Source organism: Eschrichtius robustus, chromosome 18 (assembly GCF_028021215.1).
Source record: "Eschrichtius robustus isolate mEscRob2 chromosome 18, mEscRob2.pri, whole genome shotgun sequence".
In the NCBI taxonomy this organism is placed as follows: Eukaryota; Metazoa; Chordata; class Mammalia; order Artiodactyla; family Eschrichtiidae; genus Eschrichtius; species Eschrichtius robustus.
The window spans coordinates 4,463,988-4,481,684 of NC_090841.1; the positions used below are offsets into that span (position 1 = coordinate 4,463,988).

The 17,697-nt window shown below is 47.9% G+C and overlaps 1 protein-coding gene across 2 annotated transcripts in view; it reads left to right on the plus strand.

The window, feature by feature from the left end:
- Positions 1-10,216, plus strand: part of LOC137751745 (phospholipid-transporting ATPase IB) — a 445,791-nt gene extending 435,575 nt beyond the window's left edge. For both annotated transcript variants that reach the window (XM_068526376.1, XM_068526375.1), the window contains one exon: positions 9,957-10,216. In XM_068526376.1, the coding sequence (XP_068382477.1) occupies positions 9,957-10,054 (98 nt within the window). In that variant the 3' untranslated portion in view covers positions 10,055-10,216. The remainder of the gene's footprint in view (positions 1-9,956) is intronic.
- The last annotated feature ends 7,481 nt before the right edge of the window (positions 10,217-17,697 follow it).

Consider the following 17,697-nt stretch of genomic DNA (forward strand, 5'->3'; position numbering starts at 1 on the left):
CCTGCAGGGCCCACATGCCCCACATTCTCTGAGGCTTCTCTGCCCCAAGACACCTGGCCGAGCCTCAGGTCAGCACAGTAAGTGGCCCCGCAGAGCCCAGGTCTCAGACCCCAGCCACAGCCTCTGACCCTCGAGAGAAGTTGAGTCCAGAGGAGGCCGGGTGGCAGGGTCCCAGGTATGAGGTCCGGGGCTCCACCTCAGAGCCGGGCTGCCTGCGGTCCTGTCCCAGCTCTGCCGCTTTGTGACCTTAGGTAAGTTAACCCCTCTGTTCCTACGCCTGTAGAACAGATGACGTGAGAACCTCCCTGGGGTTATTGGGAGTTATTGGGAGGATTCACTGAGATTGTACACAAAAAGTGCCTGGAACAGAGCCTGACAGCATGGAGTCCAAATGTTAGGTATTACTTGTCTTTTCTGCCACTAATTGAATAACTTTAGGCCACTTACTTAGATATTTCTCTAATTTTCTCCTCTGAGGAGAAAAATAGAATCATATACATCTTACACAGCCTGTGAGGCTTCACGGTGATGGGCACAGAGAACGTGAGTGCTGGTTCCCTAAACGCAGGGCTCGTGCCGTGCAGCGTCCGACCAGAGAAAGAATAGACACTGAGAGCAAAGACGGCGTGAGAGCTTTCGTGGGAGTGCCATAAAGGGTCTTAAGACTACTAAGAAACGTTTTATGAACTCAGTATTTTGAAGGACCAAAACAAAATTCTGATGAACAAATACAAAAAATAGGCAAGCTGCTAAAATCACACCACATTTTAAAGACACTCAGCAACTAGGAGTAGGACCCTAATGGATACCAGGGTGTTTCATTCACGGACCACCAGAGAAGGCCATCAAGCATCGGGAGGGGCTCCTGGCCTCTGCTGGTCTCCAGCCTCAGTCTTCCCAGGAAACCGGAAGGAAAAGCCCTAGTCTTGGAGCCCTTGTTCTGATGGACCACCCGCACACAGTATTAGCAACTGAGCTCACTGTTTCCTACACGGTCTAATTTCCTTACCATCCACACGGTGTTCCCAATTTCCATTGCTATTAGGAGTCTTTTTCCAGACAGGAAATAGCTACTTTCATTAAGATGTTATGAGAGCTCAGATTCAAAACAATGCTACTTCAGGGAAGTTTTATTCCAAAATAATGAAAAAAAAAAAATGGCATGATTTTATGGACTTCACCAAATGTTCTACCAGAGGAAGACAAAATCAGGGAAGTTTTATTCCAAAATAATGAAAAAAAAAAATGGCATGATTTTATGGACTTCACCAAATGTTCTACCAGAGGAAGACAAAACAAATAAGAAATGTACCTGCCCTTCCACCTGCCCGAATCCTATCCCCAGATCCTGGCCGTGGCCGAGCATTTAGGAAGGTCTGGTCCGTTGAGTGCTTTCTCCAGGCCCCCATCATTCCTTCCTGGCTGTCAGGACTTCCTGAAGATGAATGACTGTGGGAAATGCTAAGAGCCAGGGGCTCCCTCTGAGTGTGGATGCAAATAATGGCAGTTAAACGTCCATCAGGCAGGAGCTAGTGAACGGATGGTGTGCCTTTGTCAGGCTGGGCAGGCAGAGGCTGGCTGGGTGATTATGGGCCCTGTCGTCCTGCTCTAACCCCTACCAGGCTTCGTTTCTAAGAGGAAAATATTTATCTGAATCACAGAGACGCCCATGCTCCCAGGACCACCCTATCAGGCCACTCTCCTTTCTTGAACTCAAAGTCCACGTAAGCTCAGTAGAGACTAAGAACGTCCTGGTGCCCATTTTGGAAACATGATGGTGGATGCAGCCAGGGGACCTGGTGGAGAAGCCCTCTGGTAGTGACCTCTGGGCACTCTGCTGACCCTGGGAGAAGAGAGTTGCTATCGAACCAGCAGCTGCCCTCTGCTGTCCCTTGTGACAGTTGCCTAGAAACCCCTCCCACCCCAGAAGGGCTGAGTTATCCCACTGGACGGCCCTTGTGCCCATGAGACAAACAGGAGCTGCGGAGAGCACTGCAGCTGGCGTCCCGCAGGTACAGGCGGATCTGAGTAGAAAACAACAAATAAAGACAGGGCGGTTGCCCCTTCCACCTGAACAGGGGTAGACAATTCCAGATGCTTTTCCCGAAAGGACAGTCCCAAACAATGTTCATGTTTACGTCTCAGCAAGTCCCCTTCATTCCTTCCCCTGCACCACCCCCCCAGAAAAAAACACATTAAAAAGCAGGTAGCAATTGCTCTGTTTGGGCTGACTGTCAAGACAGGCTCCTTCGTCCCTGGCCTGGAATAGAGGCCTCCTCTCCGGGCGCCAAGTGTAGAATTAGCCCCGACCACAGGAGAGGGCTCTGTGGCCTGGGCGTCACCAGCCAAGGAACCATGCTGGCGCCCATGTGGTGGATAGGAGCTGGGAGGGCCTGGGCCTGGCCCAGTCCTGCCCATTCATTTTACAGAAAAGTAAACCAAGAAGACGGAGAGCTTAAAGGGCCCCGGTTCTGTGGCCAAGTCACAGCCAGGCGAGGATTGGAACGAGCGCTTCTCTCCGGCGCCTCGGCCCCAGGCTCGGCTCTACCGTGAAAGCAGGGCAGGGGGACGGCCAGCTTGGGACAGACAGCCCTGCGGTCACCTACCTCCCTGGGGAGGGAAGAGCAGCTACACGGTGTCCCCATCTCTCGGGTTCAGGGCCCCTTCCGCAGGGAAGCGTCCCCCTGGGTGGCAGGCCCACCACCCAGCAGCACGGGGGATCCGAGCACAGCTCTGGGGCCAGCTCGGGAAACAACCGACATGCCTAGAAACATCCCCTGCAGGAGACGGGAAGGTGGGTGCTGTCCAGAGCCCAGCCTTACTGCTGGAGGAGACGGTGCTATTTGCTCGAATTGCTCTGAAACGGCCCAGGGAGAGGCAGCTGGTCTCGTACGTCGCGGCAGCCAAGACACAGCACAAAGAGCACACTGGGGCCTGGACAGCAGGGCTGCAGTGCCCGCAGCCACACGGGTTTCAGGAGGTTTCCTCATCCATCACCTCCGACCCACAGCTCATAGGCAAGAGGAGGCGTTTCCTCTTCAGATCCCAGGCAGCCCCCGAGGCTGGGAGACCCAGCACAGCCTCCTGGTAGGAAGCAGTGGGCCGTGAGGAAGCCCAGGAGCGCCAGGGCAGGATGAGCCGCCTGCCCGCGCCGGCTGGAGGGGCTCACGCTGCCCTCGGGCCGCTGTCCCGGGGTGGGGCCTTTGGGTTGTGGGTTTGGTCTTGTTAGAAATGCAGGTGAGCAGCTCGACCGACGTCCCATGGGGGCACCTCTGTTCTCACTCTGCGTTCACTCCCACCTGCTCCCTGCTGCCCAGCCGTGTCCTCAGCGGCTCCCAGGCCCCCTCTGCAGCCCAGCCCACACCTCCTGCCTCGCAGGGTGGCCCTCCTGAGCCCCGGGGTCCTCTCAGGCTGAAAGGCATGCTCTCGGGAAGAGCTGGCCGCCCGGCCAGCCAGCCCTGGGGGGGATGGAGACTCGGGTTACGGTGTGATCAGAGCAGGAAGTCACTTCCTCTCCTCCATCCCCACGAGGACTTTTTTATACATTGCTACTGTATGTCTCTATAGTCCAGAAACTTTCCTTTTTAAGCCAAATGTCTGAGTAAAGTAAGAATCCAGGATGAAGGGTCACAAGATGGCAGAGCAGAAGAACATGAGCTCACCTCTTCTTAGAGAAACATCAAAATCACAACTAACTGCTGAACAACATCAACAAAAAAACGCTGGAACCTACCAGAGAAGACACCCTACATCCAAAAGCAAAGAAGCCGCCACAAGAAGACAGTAGGAGGGGAGAAATCATGATAAAATCAAATACCATACCCACCGGGTGGGTAGGCAGCCCACAAACTGGAAAATAATTATACCACAAGTTCTCCCACAGGAGTGAAAGTTCTGAACCTGAGAAAGTATTTGAAGAGCTAATAGCTGAAAACTTCCCTAACATGGGAAAGGAAACAGTCACCCAAGTCCAGGAAGCACAGAGAGTCCTAGGGACAATAAACCCAAGGAGGAACATGCCAAGACACAAACTGACAAAAACCATAGACAAAGAAAAAAAAAGCGGCAAGACAAAACCAACAAGTAATGTACAAGGGAACTCTCCCCTAAAGTTATAAGCTGATCTCTCAACAGAAACTCTGCAGGCCAGAAGGGAGTGGCATGATATATTTAAAGTGATGAAAGGCAAGAAACTAAACTAAAAGTACTCTACCCAGCAAGGCTCTCATTCAGATTTGATAGAAAAATCAAAAGCTTTACAGACAAGCAAAAGCTAAGAGAATGCAGCACCACCAGGCCAGCTTTGCAACAAATGCTAAAGGAACTTCTCTAGGCAGTAAAGGAAAGGCCACAACTAGAAAACATGAAAATTATGAACAGAACAGCTCACGAGTAAAGGCAAACATACAGTAGAGGTAAGAAATTGCACACAAATATGATATCAAAACCAGCAATCATGAGAAGAGTGGCGCACAAATGCAGGATATTGGAAATGCGTTTGAAATTAAAAGACCAGCAATTTAAAACAATCTTGTTTATATACAGACTGCTATATCAAAACCTCATGGTAACTGCAAACCAAAAACCTACAATAGATACACACACAAAAAGGGAAAAGGAATCCAAACACAACACTAAAGTTAGTCATCAAATCACAAGAGAAGAGAACAAAAGAGGAAGGGAAGAAAAAAGACCTACAAAAATAAATCCAAAACAATTAACAAAATGGCAGTAAGAACATACATATCAATAATTACCTTAAAGGTAAATGGATTAAATGCTCCAACCAAAAGACAAAGGCTGGGTAAATGGATACAAAAACAAGACCCATACATACGCTGTATACAGGAAGCCCACTTCAGATCTAGGGACACATACAGACTGAAAGCAAGGGGATGGAAAAAGACGTCCCATGCAAATGGAAATCAAAAGAAAGCTGGGATAGCAATACTCATATCAGACAAAATAGACTTTAAAATAAAGACTGTTACAAGAGACAAAGAAGGACACTACATAATGATCAAAGGATCGATCCAAGAAGAAGATATAACAATTGTAAATATATATGCACCCAACATAGGGGCGCCTCAACATATAAGGCAAATACTAACTGCCATAAAAAGAGAAATCAACAGTAACACAATAATAGTGGGGGACTTCAGCACACCACGTTCATCAATGAACAGATCAGACAGAAAGTCAAAAAGGAAACACAGGCCATAAATGACACATTAGACCAAATGGACTTAATTGATATTTATAGAGCATTCCATCCAAAAGCAGCAGAATACACATTATTCTCAAGTGCACATGGAACACTCTCCAGGACTGATCACATGCTGGGCCGCAAAGCAAGCCTCGGTAAATTTAAGAAAATTGAAATCGTATCAAGCATCTTTTCTGACCACACCACTATGAGATTAGAAATAAACTACAAGGAAAAAAACTATAAAAAACACAAACACGTTGAGGCTAAATAATATACTACTGAACAACCAATGGATCACTGAAGAAACAAAAGAGGAAATCAAAAAATACCTAGAGACAAATGAAAATGAAAGCACAATGATCCAAAACCTATGGGACACGGCAAAAGCAGTCCTAAGTGGGAAGTTTATTGCAATTACAATCTTACCTCAGGAAACAAGAAAAATCTCAAATAAACAACCTAACCTTATACCTAAGGCAACTAGAGAAAGAACAAACAAAACCCAAAGTTAGCAGAAGGAAAAAAATTATAAAGATCAGAACAGAAATAAATGAAATGGAGACAAAGAAAACAATAGAAAAGATCAATGAAACTAAAAGCTGGTTCTTTGAAAAGATAAAATTGATAAACCTTTAGACCCATCAAGAAGAAGAGGGAGAGGGCTCAAATCAGTAAAATCAGAAATGAAAAAGGAGAAGTTACAACAGACACCACAGAAATACAAAGGATCATGAGACTACTACAAGCAACTGTATGCCAATAAAATGGACAACCTGGAAGAAATGGGCAAATTCTTAGAAAGGTACACTCTCCCGAGACTGAACCAGGAAGAAATAGAAAATATGAACAGACCAATCACAAGTACTGAAATTGAAACTGTGATTAAAAAAAAACTCCCAACAAACAAAAGTTGAGGACCAAGTGGCTTCACAGGTGAATCCTATCAAACATTTAGAGAAGAGTCAATACCTAGCCTTCTGAAACTATTCCAAAAAATTGCAGAGGAATGAAAACTCCCAAACTCATTCTATGAGGCCACCATCATCCTGATACCAAAACCCTGACAAAGATACCACAAAACAAGAAAATTACAGGCCAATATCACTGATGAACATAGACACAAAAATCCTCAACAAACTACTAGCAATCCAAATCCAACAATGCATTAAAAGGATCATACACCATGATCAAGTGGGATTTATCCCAGGGATGCAAGGATTTTTCATTACCCACAAATCAATCAGTGTGATAACATCACATCAATAAATTGAAGAATAAAAACCATGTGATCATCTCAATAGATGCAGAAAAACCTTTTGACAAAATTCAGCACCCATTTACGATAAAAACTCTCCAGAAAGTGGGCAAAGAGGGAACCTACCTCAGCATAATAAAGGCCATATATGACAGCCCTACAGCTAACATCATACTCAATGGTGAAAAGCTAAAAGCATTTCCTCTAAGATCAGGAACAAGACATGGATGTCCAGTCTCACCGCTTTTATTCAACATAGTTTTGGAAGTCCTAGCCATGGCAATCAGAGAAGAAAAGGAAATAAAGGTAATCCAAATTGGAAAAGAAGTAAAACTGTCACTGTTTGCAGATGACATGATACCATTGGGTTGGCCAAAAACTTCGTTCGGGTGTTTTCATAACATCCTATGGAAAGACCCAAACGAATTTTTTGGCAAACCCAATGCATATAGAAAATCCTAAAGATGCAACCAGAAAATTACTAGAGTTCATCAATGAATTTGGTAAAGTTGCAAGAGAAATTAAAGAAACAATCCCATTTACCATCACATCAAAAAGAATAAAATGCCTACAAATAAACCTACCTAAGGAGGCAAAAGACCTGTACTCCAAAAACTGTAAGAAGAAAGAAATCAAAGATGACACAAACAGATGGAAAGATATACCATATTCTTGGATTGGGAGAATCAATATTGTCAAAACAACTATACTACCCAAGGCAATCTACAGATTCAGTGCAACCTCTATCAAATTACCAGTGGCATTTTGCACAGACCTAGAACAAAAAAAATCTTAAAATTTGTATGGAGACACAAAAGACCCCGAATAGCCGAAGCAATCTTGAGAAAGAAAAACAGCTGGAGGGATCAGGCTCCCTGACTTCAGACTATACTACAAAGCTACAATCATCAAAACTGTGGTACTAGTACAGAGATAGAAATATAGATCAATGGAACAGGATAGAAAGCCCAGAAATAAACCCACACACCTACGGTCAATTAATCTATGACAAAGGAGGCAAGACTACACAATAGAGAAGACAGTCTCTTCAATAAATGGTACTGGGAAAACTGGACAGCTACATACAAAAAAAAAAAAAATAGAACATTTTTTAACACCATACACAAAAATAAACTCAAAATGGATTAAAGACCTAAATCTAAGACCAGATACCATAAAATTCTTAGAGGAAAACATAGGCAGAACACTCTTTGATATAAATTGCATCAGTATCTTTTTTGATACATTTCCTAGAGTAATGGAAATAAAAACGAAAATAAACCAGTGGGACCTAATTAAACTCAAAAGCTTTTGACAGCAAAGGAAACCGCAAACAAAAGAAAAGACAGCCATCAGAATGGGAGAAAATACTTGCAAATGATGCAACCGACAAGGGGTTAATATCCAAAATTTATAAACATCTCATATGGCTCAATATCAAAAAAACAAAACAACCCAATCAGAAAATAGGTAGAAGACCTAAATAGGCATTTCTTGAAAGAAGACATACACATGGCCAAGAGGCACATGAGAAAATGCTCAACGTCGTTAATTAGAGAAATGCAAATCAAAACTACAATGAGCTATCACCTCACACCAGTCAGAATGGCCATCATCAAAAAAGTCTGCAAACGAGAAATACTGGAGAGGGTACGGAGAAAGGGGAACCCTCGTACACTGTCGGTGGGAATGTAAGTTGGTGCAGCCACTACAGAGAACAGTGTGGAGGTTCCTTAAGAAGCTAAAAACAGAGCTACCCTATGATCCAGCAATCCCACTCCTGGGCATAATATCTGGAGAAAAACATGGTTCGAAAGGATACATGCACCCCAATGTTCATTGCAGCAATGTTTACAACAGCCAGGTCATGGAAGCAACCTAAATGTCCACTGACAGATGAACGGATAAAGAAGATGTGGTACATATAGACAATGGAATATTACAAGGCCATTAAAAAGAATGAAATAATGCCATTTGCAGCAACATGGATGGACCTGGAGATTATCATACTAAGTGAAGTAAGTCAGCCAAAGACAAACATCACATGATATCACTTATATGCAGGATCTAAAAAAATGGTACAAATGACCTTACTTACAAAACAGAAACAGACTTACAGACTTAGAGAGTGAACTTATGGAACTGGGGGTGAGGGGGTGTAGGGATAGATGATGAGTTAGGGACTGACATGTACACACTGCTCTATTTAAATCAGATAACCAACAAGGACATAGCACAGGGAACTCTGCTCAATACTCTGTAATAACCTAAGTGGGAAAAGAATTCGAAAAAGAATAGGTACATGTATAACTGTATCACTTTGCTGTACACCTGAAATTAACACAACATTGTTAATCAGCTATACTCCAATATATCAATAAAATTTAAAAAAAAAAAAAAAAGAATCCAGGATGATACATGGGCAAAATTTCTGAGTTCTTCTCCTTTAAAGGCTATGACGAACTAACAGCTCCAGTAACAGTCATAAATATGCAGACAAGAGGCAGGCTGTTGCCTGTGATGTCTTTTGCTCAGACGGTCTAATCCAGCTGCGGGACGTTTCCGTACCCCTGACCCAGAAGGGTCGGTCAACAGAGAGGGACTCCTGCAAATGTCCCTCCTGTGGGAAGGGCCAGTTAGGAGGGACAGCCCTGCCTTGGACTGTGAATGCTAACCCCGTCTCAGAACCACAGGACGGAGCTGCAGGAGAGTGCCGGCCCTTGGGCAAGTCATGACATCACCTGTGCCTCAGTTTCCCCACCTGTGACATGGGAAGAACTCTCACCCATCTCATAGGGCTGTCGGGAGGAAGAACTGAGCTATGTGTGCATAGTACACATAACAGTGCCTGAGACACGGAGCATTCGATAACTGTCTGCTATTGTTACCGGCATCATTATTGGAACTGACTGTAAAAAGCAGTCTTTCTGTAGCCACTGGGCCAATCATTAAATTCCTCTTGACTTTATCTAGTGATCTTTTTCTTTCTTTACCCAAAAGTAAACATGCTGTAATGTATTACTGGTCCAAATCCACGCGATTTCAGTGAGGCAAGCTCCCAGCACTGTGCACTTTGCCAGCCTTTGCTGTTAGCATGTGCCTATTTACCTGGCATGTTTACAGCTTCATAAATTACCGACTGGCCTGCAGCTCCGGGCGGATTGGGACATTTCCGGCGCAGAATGACTTTGCCTTTCCCCTTGACTGGTGGTGGGAAAGTGCAGCCATGGACCAGTGACCCACTGATTATGCTGCACAGGCAGAAATGGGAGGCCACCCCTCTGAGCCCTGCCCGTCCCACCAGCACAGAACCACTCGGCCTCTGCCCACTCATGGCCACCCGCCCCTTCAAGGGGGTCACAGGCCTCTGGACCCCCATCCAAGGCTACGGAGGCCAGTGTGTAGAAGCTCGGCGGCAGCCCCCCCCCCGCCCCCAGAAGCAGCTTCTCCTAGTCCCTCCTCTTACCCAGGCCCTCTGTGCTCCTCTTCCAGATGGATACGCCTTCTCGCAAGAGGAGCACGGAGCCGTGACTCAGGAAGAAATAGTTCGCGCCTACGACACCACCAAACAGAAATCCAGGAAGAAGTAATAAGACGTGGTCTCCCGATGGAGCCTCAGAAAGAGATGCGTTTGCTGCACCCAGTGTTAACACGTGTTTGTCAGAAGAGACGGGTGTCAGTGGCCAAAACACCGGAAACACATCCCGTGGCCTTAGCCCACCCATTTGTTAGTTCTCGATGCCCTCGCAAACCTGGACACGGGCCGCAGGGGAAGCCACTTTCCCCCTTCCCACTCGTCCATCCGCAGTGCTTGGCCTGACTTTTGTTTACGCTGTTCCAAAGCATTCAACTGTGGCCTGTGAGGTGTGAAATTAAAAACATTATGTTCCACCAGTATTTCAACATCAGTCCCGGCGGTTCTGGGAGAAGACAGAGTGGGTTTCGTGGTGCATGAGAAACCCACCTGGTGGGGCTGCAGCGGGCACGCCAACTTCCTGTGTTGTCAACCCACAGATTCGGTCCGCGGTCAGCGTGTAAACCTCACTGGAGGCAAGCTGCCAGCTTGCTTTGATCCCCCCCTTTGTTTGTATGAAGTTGGCATAAACGTCCTGATTGCAGTGAAATCACAAACATAGGTATCTGGGTGGTACACCTGAGAACGACTATTGGAACCTCAGTCACATTCCCAGCAGGGCGGGCCCGTCGGGGTCCCCATGGTCCCTGCACCCTTGCTGCCCGGGCGCCCCGCGCTCAGACCTGCTGCATGGCTCTTCCCACGCTTGGTGCGCGGCGGCAGCGGGCACCCGCCCAGACCCCCGCCCTCCCTGCTTCTCCCCAGATTCAGATATGGATGCGAGAAACCCCTTCCTCCATAACTAGAGAAACATAGCAATTCGCGTAGATTCTAAGTGTCTGTTCTATCTGCCTCTTTCTGACGACAGGGGAGCCTGCAGGTCAGGGCAATGGTGGAGCCGCTGGGGCCCTGCCCGCCGTGGACAGGCTCTCAAAACTCATTTCCCGGCCTCCAGACCCCTGGACCTGGGCACCTGCTTAAATTAGAACCCACGCTTGTTCTCTTGGGCGCTCAGAGCACATTTTGCCTTTTGAGTGAATTCACAGCACATCTCCCCAGCGAAGGAGTACACCTGTCGCTCCACAATCGGAGCCGATGAGTAACCCAGTGGGGAGAGGGAGGGCCCCCGAGGCTGCTGAGGAAGACGACCGTTGGAGGGAAGCAAGGGCACGGAGACACTTTTCCTGCAAATCCCAGTAGAAATTTCTGAAATCAAGCGCTGAAGCCCAGACAGTTGTCATGATCAGCCTCAGGTGTCCACCGACGCGTGGTTTTCAGTGAACAGAAGTCCAAACATTTCAAGGAAACGGCCTTCCTTACATTGACAGGTTTTCCTTCCTTATCCAGCCAGGGCTAGACGCAGGCAGCTCTCTGCACGTGAGGGGCCCTGAATCTCAGACGAGGAAGGGGAGTGTCGAGTCCCTGACTTTGAACCACGGAGTCCCACGTTCTGAACGTGGACCGAACCCGGATGCCTTGGGGCGGGAAAGCGGCACCTGGAGCCCCTCATAAACGCCCAGTCTGGAGGCACGTCCTCTGCTCGCAGCTTTGGCAGCTGAACCAGATTTTTGGATCTGGCTTAACATCAATACTTCTGGACAGCTGCTGCTGCTTAAAACGGCACGGTCCCTCTCGGGAGGGCTGAGCTAAATTAGGAAGTAAAACAACAGGGCATTTTGCTTCCTCCCCATCATTTCGAGCACCCACATCTCACTGGGCATGGAGGTAATTTAGAGTATGATTTGCGTGGACCACAAAAACGAATCCCCCGCTCGTGAGGGGACGGGGACCTAGAGGGGGGTCCAGGGCAAGCAGAACAATGCAGCGAACAGGCAAGTCCAGGTGCCACTCCTTCCTCCCCAAGGTCTAAGACATTTTAAACACTAGAGCACCCAGCAAGATGAGCGGTTGAAGGACCGTCGTGCAGGAATCACAACAGAATATGTGCCTGTAATTAACACAGCAAAGCAAGGTGGACGCCTTCCCTGCACACGCAGAGGATGAAGTCCTGAGTACAGAGGAGAAACGAACGTTCTGAGTCCTGTTAGGCATCCTGACGATTTAGTTTCATTTGGGAACTAAGCCTAGTTGGAAAAGGGAATTCAAACTCAATTCTCTCTGTCGAACACTTGGCTCGTTCTTGAACTTAAAGCCTTCCAAATCAGATTTGTGAATTACAGTGTGCACTTAGCTGGGGCTTTTTGGTTTTCATTTTTTACATTAAAATACAGTTCAGATTTTTCTGAGTTTTTTACGTCTATTTTCCAGTTCCCTTGAGAAGTAGACTAAACAGTCTTTGCAGTCATGAAATATGCACACAGAAGAAAGCATTAGAGGGATGCCTTTCTATTTATTCTCTCCTGTGATTAAGCTACCTTGTAGCCAAATGACTAAACTGGGTTTCTAGGAGGAGCAGCCGTCACTACGTGTGATGTATCATGTTCAGCCGGGCCGACTCGGGGGTTGTGTCATTTGTCCTATCTTTAAACTGAGGTCAGAGTGTCACACACAAGCGCTCCCCCGGGGAGTAGGGTGGGCCAGACTTAAGCTGCACACTGTCAGCTCAGTGGAGATGCCACCTGGAACTTGTCACTCTGCAACACAGAAAATGACACACGGGCTGGCAGGTCGGCACCGCGGGGCCAGACTCTGGATTGGGCTGAAGTGGCAGATTCCACTCAGGGCCAGTGGTCTAGCCTGTCTCTATGCAGAATATTCCAGGCTTCTTGACCAGTTTTACATTCTCCCGTCTCCCAACCCACACACAAAACCTGTGCTTTGGAGAAAGGAGATGCCATTTCTTTAACATTTGGAGTGATACCCTAACACGCGAGCCTGGGCTTTAGCAGATCACGGCTGAGAGCTCTGCTGGCCTTTTCTTTTCCCTGACAAGGCTTTAGGTCTTGCTGTAGGGAGCTGGCAGTGAGAATCTGTAATCACTTGTCAAGAAACAGTGAATAATGAAAAAGTAAGTGTACGTAACTAATATCTGAAAATGCATATGAACATATATCACAGACTACGGTTGGATTTTTTTTTTTTTTTCTTAAAGAAAGCTCTAGTCTATAATCTCACTGTTAAAACAATGACCCTTTATCTTTTTGAACCATAAGGAAGAGAATATTCTATCATATTCCTGCTCCTGGAGATTTATGCCTTGGACCACAGGTTGAACAGAATGTTTGCAAAACTCTGCTGTAGGATAAGGTAGTCCTTGGTTTTGAACATGTGAAAGAACTACACACAGTTCAGCCAGGGTTTGAATTACTGCCCAGGGTCATTGCCCCAAAGTAATTCAAGGAGTGATTTAGGCTCAGCATTTGAAATGTAGCCTTTATCTCCTGGGATCCATAAAATAAAAAACTTGAACAGGGAAAAAAACTGTGGTTAAGCAGAGCCTGAAATAATAATATGGCAAAGAAATGAGTCATCAGGTCAAGTTAAAGGATGGCATCCCCCATGGTATTCATTAAATACTTTCTTCATGCATATGCTTAAATTAGAAAGCATAATAGTGATGGAGATAGTGAAAATAAAGCACCCCCTCCAAAAAAAGAAAAAAAAAAAAAGGAAGCAATACAGCAGTTGACTTTGAGGCTGGTTCTTCACTGGCTCAAGGCAGTTCTTGGTCTCTGTCAGCCTTGGGGGAGATTATTTCACCTCACACTTGCCATCTTTCCATCTTGAAGAGCTAGGAGAACAGGTAGAAGATTTTCCAGTGGGTCTCAGAGGTCAGGACCCACGTTTCTGTGTAATGACGTATTAATAAGTGTTCTTCCCAAAAGGAACAGACCTGGGATACTCGACTTGATGTGTTGGACTCTTTGTTGAGTTTTTTTTTCAGCATCCCCAACTGTCCACCACCCACTTCCATTCTCTTTTACAAGAGCTCCATTTTAATGCCAGACTTCCAACTTGGACTGTTTAAAGCACTCTTGGTTTGTTGGGTCTGAGTGAGGGGTGAAGGGAAATCCTCTCAGCGGGAAGAAAGGTCTCTGAGCCCACACAGCTCTCAGGGGCCAGAGCTAAGAAACCAGTGGGACTGGAGAAGAGGGGCAAGCTCCCCCATTTCCCCACACCAAGCATAACCCACAGCTGTCACCCTGCAGAGCACCTCTGCTCCCCTGACCCAGGGGAGACAAGAGAGCCATTCTTCTTACACCCAGGCTGGCTCATTTTCAAGTGACAATCTCTTGCCCTAGTTGCCTTAGAGATATCTACACCCAGGCATCAGACCAAGAAAAACAAGCTCCCAAGATTAGCCCAACGGCATTTCTCCCGACCTGGCTACGGAAAGGAGACCTGTTCGTTTTAAAAGTCGGGAACAAAGTGTCAGGTGGCTTTGATTTACAACAGCAAGAGGAAGAAGAAAGTTGAAGGAATGGCGCTATCCAAATAACCCTGCCCAGGAAACCCAGGGGTCAAGAGAGCTTATCGAGAGCCTTTCACAGGGCAGCTCGACAGTGTTGAGAAAGGGCCAGAAGGAGGAGGGACGCCTGAAGATCAGGATGTGAACCCACTTCCGAGGGGACTGGAGTCGGTCGTATTCCTAAAGACAGCTGGGCGTGCAGCTGCAGGTAGCTCAGTAAACACCAGGTACAGAATTGAGAAGGAAGAATCTGCCCTGTCATACAGAGTTTTCCTCCTTCCAACGAGATCCCTGCACCACGGAACACTTTTTCGGTTTTTCATTAATAAACTCAATCCAAGTCCTGATGCTCTCCCTCCACCCTCCCTCTCCCGCGTCGCTGAACTGGGAGGCCTGCTGGGCCACTGCCCCCAGCCTCCCCCCAGGGCCTGCAGCCTCAGTGGGCGATGCATCCTTCCTGGGCTGCTGTCTGCGCGTGCCATCCTTGTGGTGTCTTCCTCACGCGGGCAAAGCCACGTGCTCTCCTGTCTGCTGTCACATCTGCGCTCGCATCGCTGAAATACCGTCTGCGCCAGGGAGGTTTTAATCTGGCTATGCAGAGGGAAGGGGGCAGTGGAGGCACGTTTAATTGGCTCCCAGCAGAGCGGGCGGTGGCGGGGGGAGCTTTTTTATGGAGTCTGGGGGTTCTGTTCCCTCCCTCTAGAAGCGTTACCATGTTCACATCCTATTAACGTCCTCTGGTTGCTAAATTACAGCAGCACGGAACAGTGGAGCTGGGTTCCCTCCTGGAGTGAATGCAGATGAAGGGCATTTTCCTGGTGTTTTTAGGGGGTTTGGAAAATGTAGTGATTCGTGGCTTTAATCAGTCCGTTGACTGGTGTATGTCTGCACAAACCTGTTTCAAATAAATCTTTTGTTAAAGTAAATGATCGGACTGTGCTTTATTTGTGAATTTCTTTCCCACTAATAAGCAGTTACTGCCACAGGGACTCCGGACTATTACACAGAGGCTTTGTCAGCAGGTACTTTGGGTCTGTACCTGCATATATACATGCTCTGCCCGCCAAGCTGACAGCCTGGAAATGCTGTTCATGGCAGGAGTGCAGGGGGATCTGAATGGCAGATACACAGGAGCTCCGCTGCTCTGAGGCCAGGCCCCCTTTATGAGAAGGGCGCCCGAGGGCCACTCTGAGTTGGACGGATCAGGCAAAGGGAAGAACTGTGCACAGAAAGACTTCTCCCGCAGTTACTTCATTCCCTTTGGTTCACCCCAGTTTCCCTGCAAACTGAGATGTGGGAAGTTCAGATTCTGTTGGCCAGCGTGAAGTCCCGACACTCTCATCGAAGGGGGTCAGGACACGCCACCCCAAGACAGGCCGCTTTGGCATAATGATGATTTTGAGCTGAAAGCACCTGAGAAGCAGCTCTGCCCTCCCCTTTCCAACTGAAAACAGGTCCTAGCATCCCCGTGAGAAAGGGGCCCTCCCTGCACCGGAAGAGAAGGGCGTTCTCAGCACCAGAGACAGGCGCGGGCCCAGACAGACTACCTTCTGCAATAACCCTGATCTTCCACGAGTTTCCCTGCCACTGCCCCCCAGTTTGCTGCCACTTAGCCCAAGCCCCCTGGGCCACATCCCACAGTCTCTCTTTGTGTAAAAAGGTAGATAAGCTGCTGGGCCTAACGGCTTTCTGGGGTCTTCATTTTCCTTCTGCAGACTCCCACGTACACCTACAAATATTAAGTAAAGGTGTATGCTTTTCTCCTGTTTATGTCTGATGTCAGTGAATCTCTGAGACCAGCCGCAGACCTGAGAGGGCAGAAGGAAGTTTTCCTCCCCGACATTATTTCAAAAGAGTGTGAAGAGACCTCTTGGGTTCCCTGTAGGCACAGCACGTCGCATTCAGGCAAGAGTCCACGGCCTTGGGGCTCCCTGGGATGCGCAGTTCACACAGCGGAGGCCACGTGGAACCTGGGGAACCCGGGGTCAGGGGGAGCTGAGGGCCCAGAATTTGGCCTCGGAAGCGTAGAGAAGGGGGTGTCCCCACTGGAAACCGGCCTCAGGCCCTGGCTTCGGGCAGCTCTGCGCTTCTCGGGGGTGGGGGACAGGAAGGAAAAGAGAGCCTGGAGACAGCTCCCTGCGGAGGCTTGAGTCCGGAACCCAAAAAAACCTCTTAATTGCCCACTTTAAATTTATTACAACTTCCCTCAGCAGACTGGTTCTGAGACAGGCTGGGAGCCAGGCAGAGGCAGGGCGGCAGGGCTGGCACCTTGACACACCTCTCCTCCAGCAAGAAAATACAAAGAAACTCTGAGGGACTAAAAATAACTGCACACACACACGCAGTCCGGGCAAATTACGGACAATAAAATACAAAAAGACCAAAAAACCCAACTGTCAATTCTCAAAAGCCGAGAGCAAAAGCAGGGTACTGCGCGTGCCCCCTGCACTCAACACCAAAGGGGCGGGCAGACCACCTAAGCCACGCCTCCAGGCCGACCCCTGGACACACCCCTACCTTCTCTCCATATAAGGAACAAGTTCGCCCCTCCCTCGGGGAGTGAGCAAGGGCACCTGTTGCTTATTCTCTCTCCCCCACCCCGCGGCTGCAGCAGGGGACCCGTAAAGCCCTGCCTGAATTTCTTGTCTGGCCTCTGATCAATTTCTATCGACTGGGGAAGGCCAGGAACCCTGACCGGTATCAAATCCTCCCAAACAGGCCTTGTCCCATTAGAACTGAACTTGGGCAGCGGTCACCACCTTGGTGGCCACATCTCCAGGCACATCAGGGACAGGAGGCCAGCCGCACTTCCAGGCAGAATTCTGCAGCTTTTCCTCTGCTCTACATAGGCCTGCGCCCCCAGCAACCCGCGCCCTTTTTTTTCACCACGCAAAACAAAACGATTTAATACAATCAACAGCGAAGTGTTAAATTCCAACCTTTGCCATCTCTCGGTCGTGTCTACGAAATCTGCCTTTGCCACTGTGCTCACCAGCATGAACTTGAACCACTGAGGCCAACGGCAGCTGAAGACTGCGTGCAGACCCTACGTTTCTGCCTAAGGCAACGTTCTCTAGGACAGTTCTCTCTCCGAAAGAGACTCAGGGTACTTTGGAAAATCATTCAGATTCTGCCGTGTATTTTCTAAATGTTTATGCACGATATCCATAACTCGAGGGACTGAAGTGTGGTCAGAGGAACACGGCACGTGGCAGGAGTCTAGTCTCCGGCCTCTAGTATCTTCCGCCTACATTCTCTTCCACGTAGGAATCTTTCAAGGGAATTTTCCG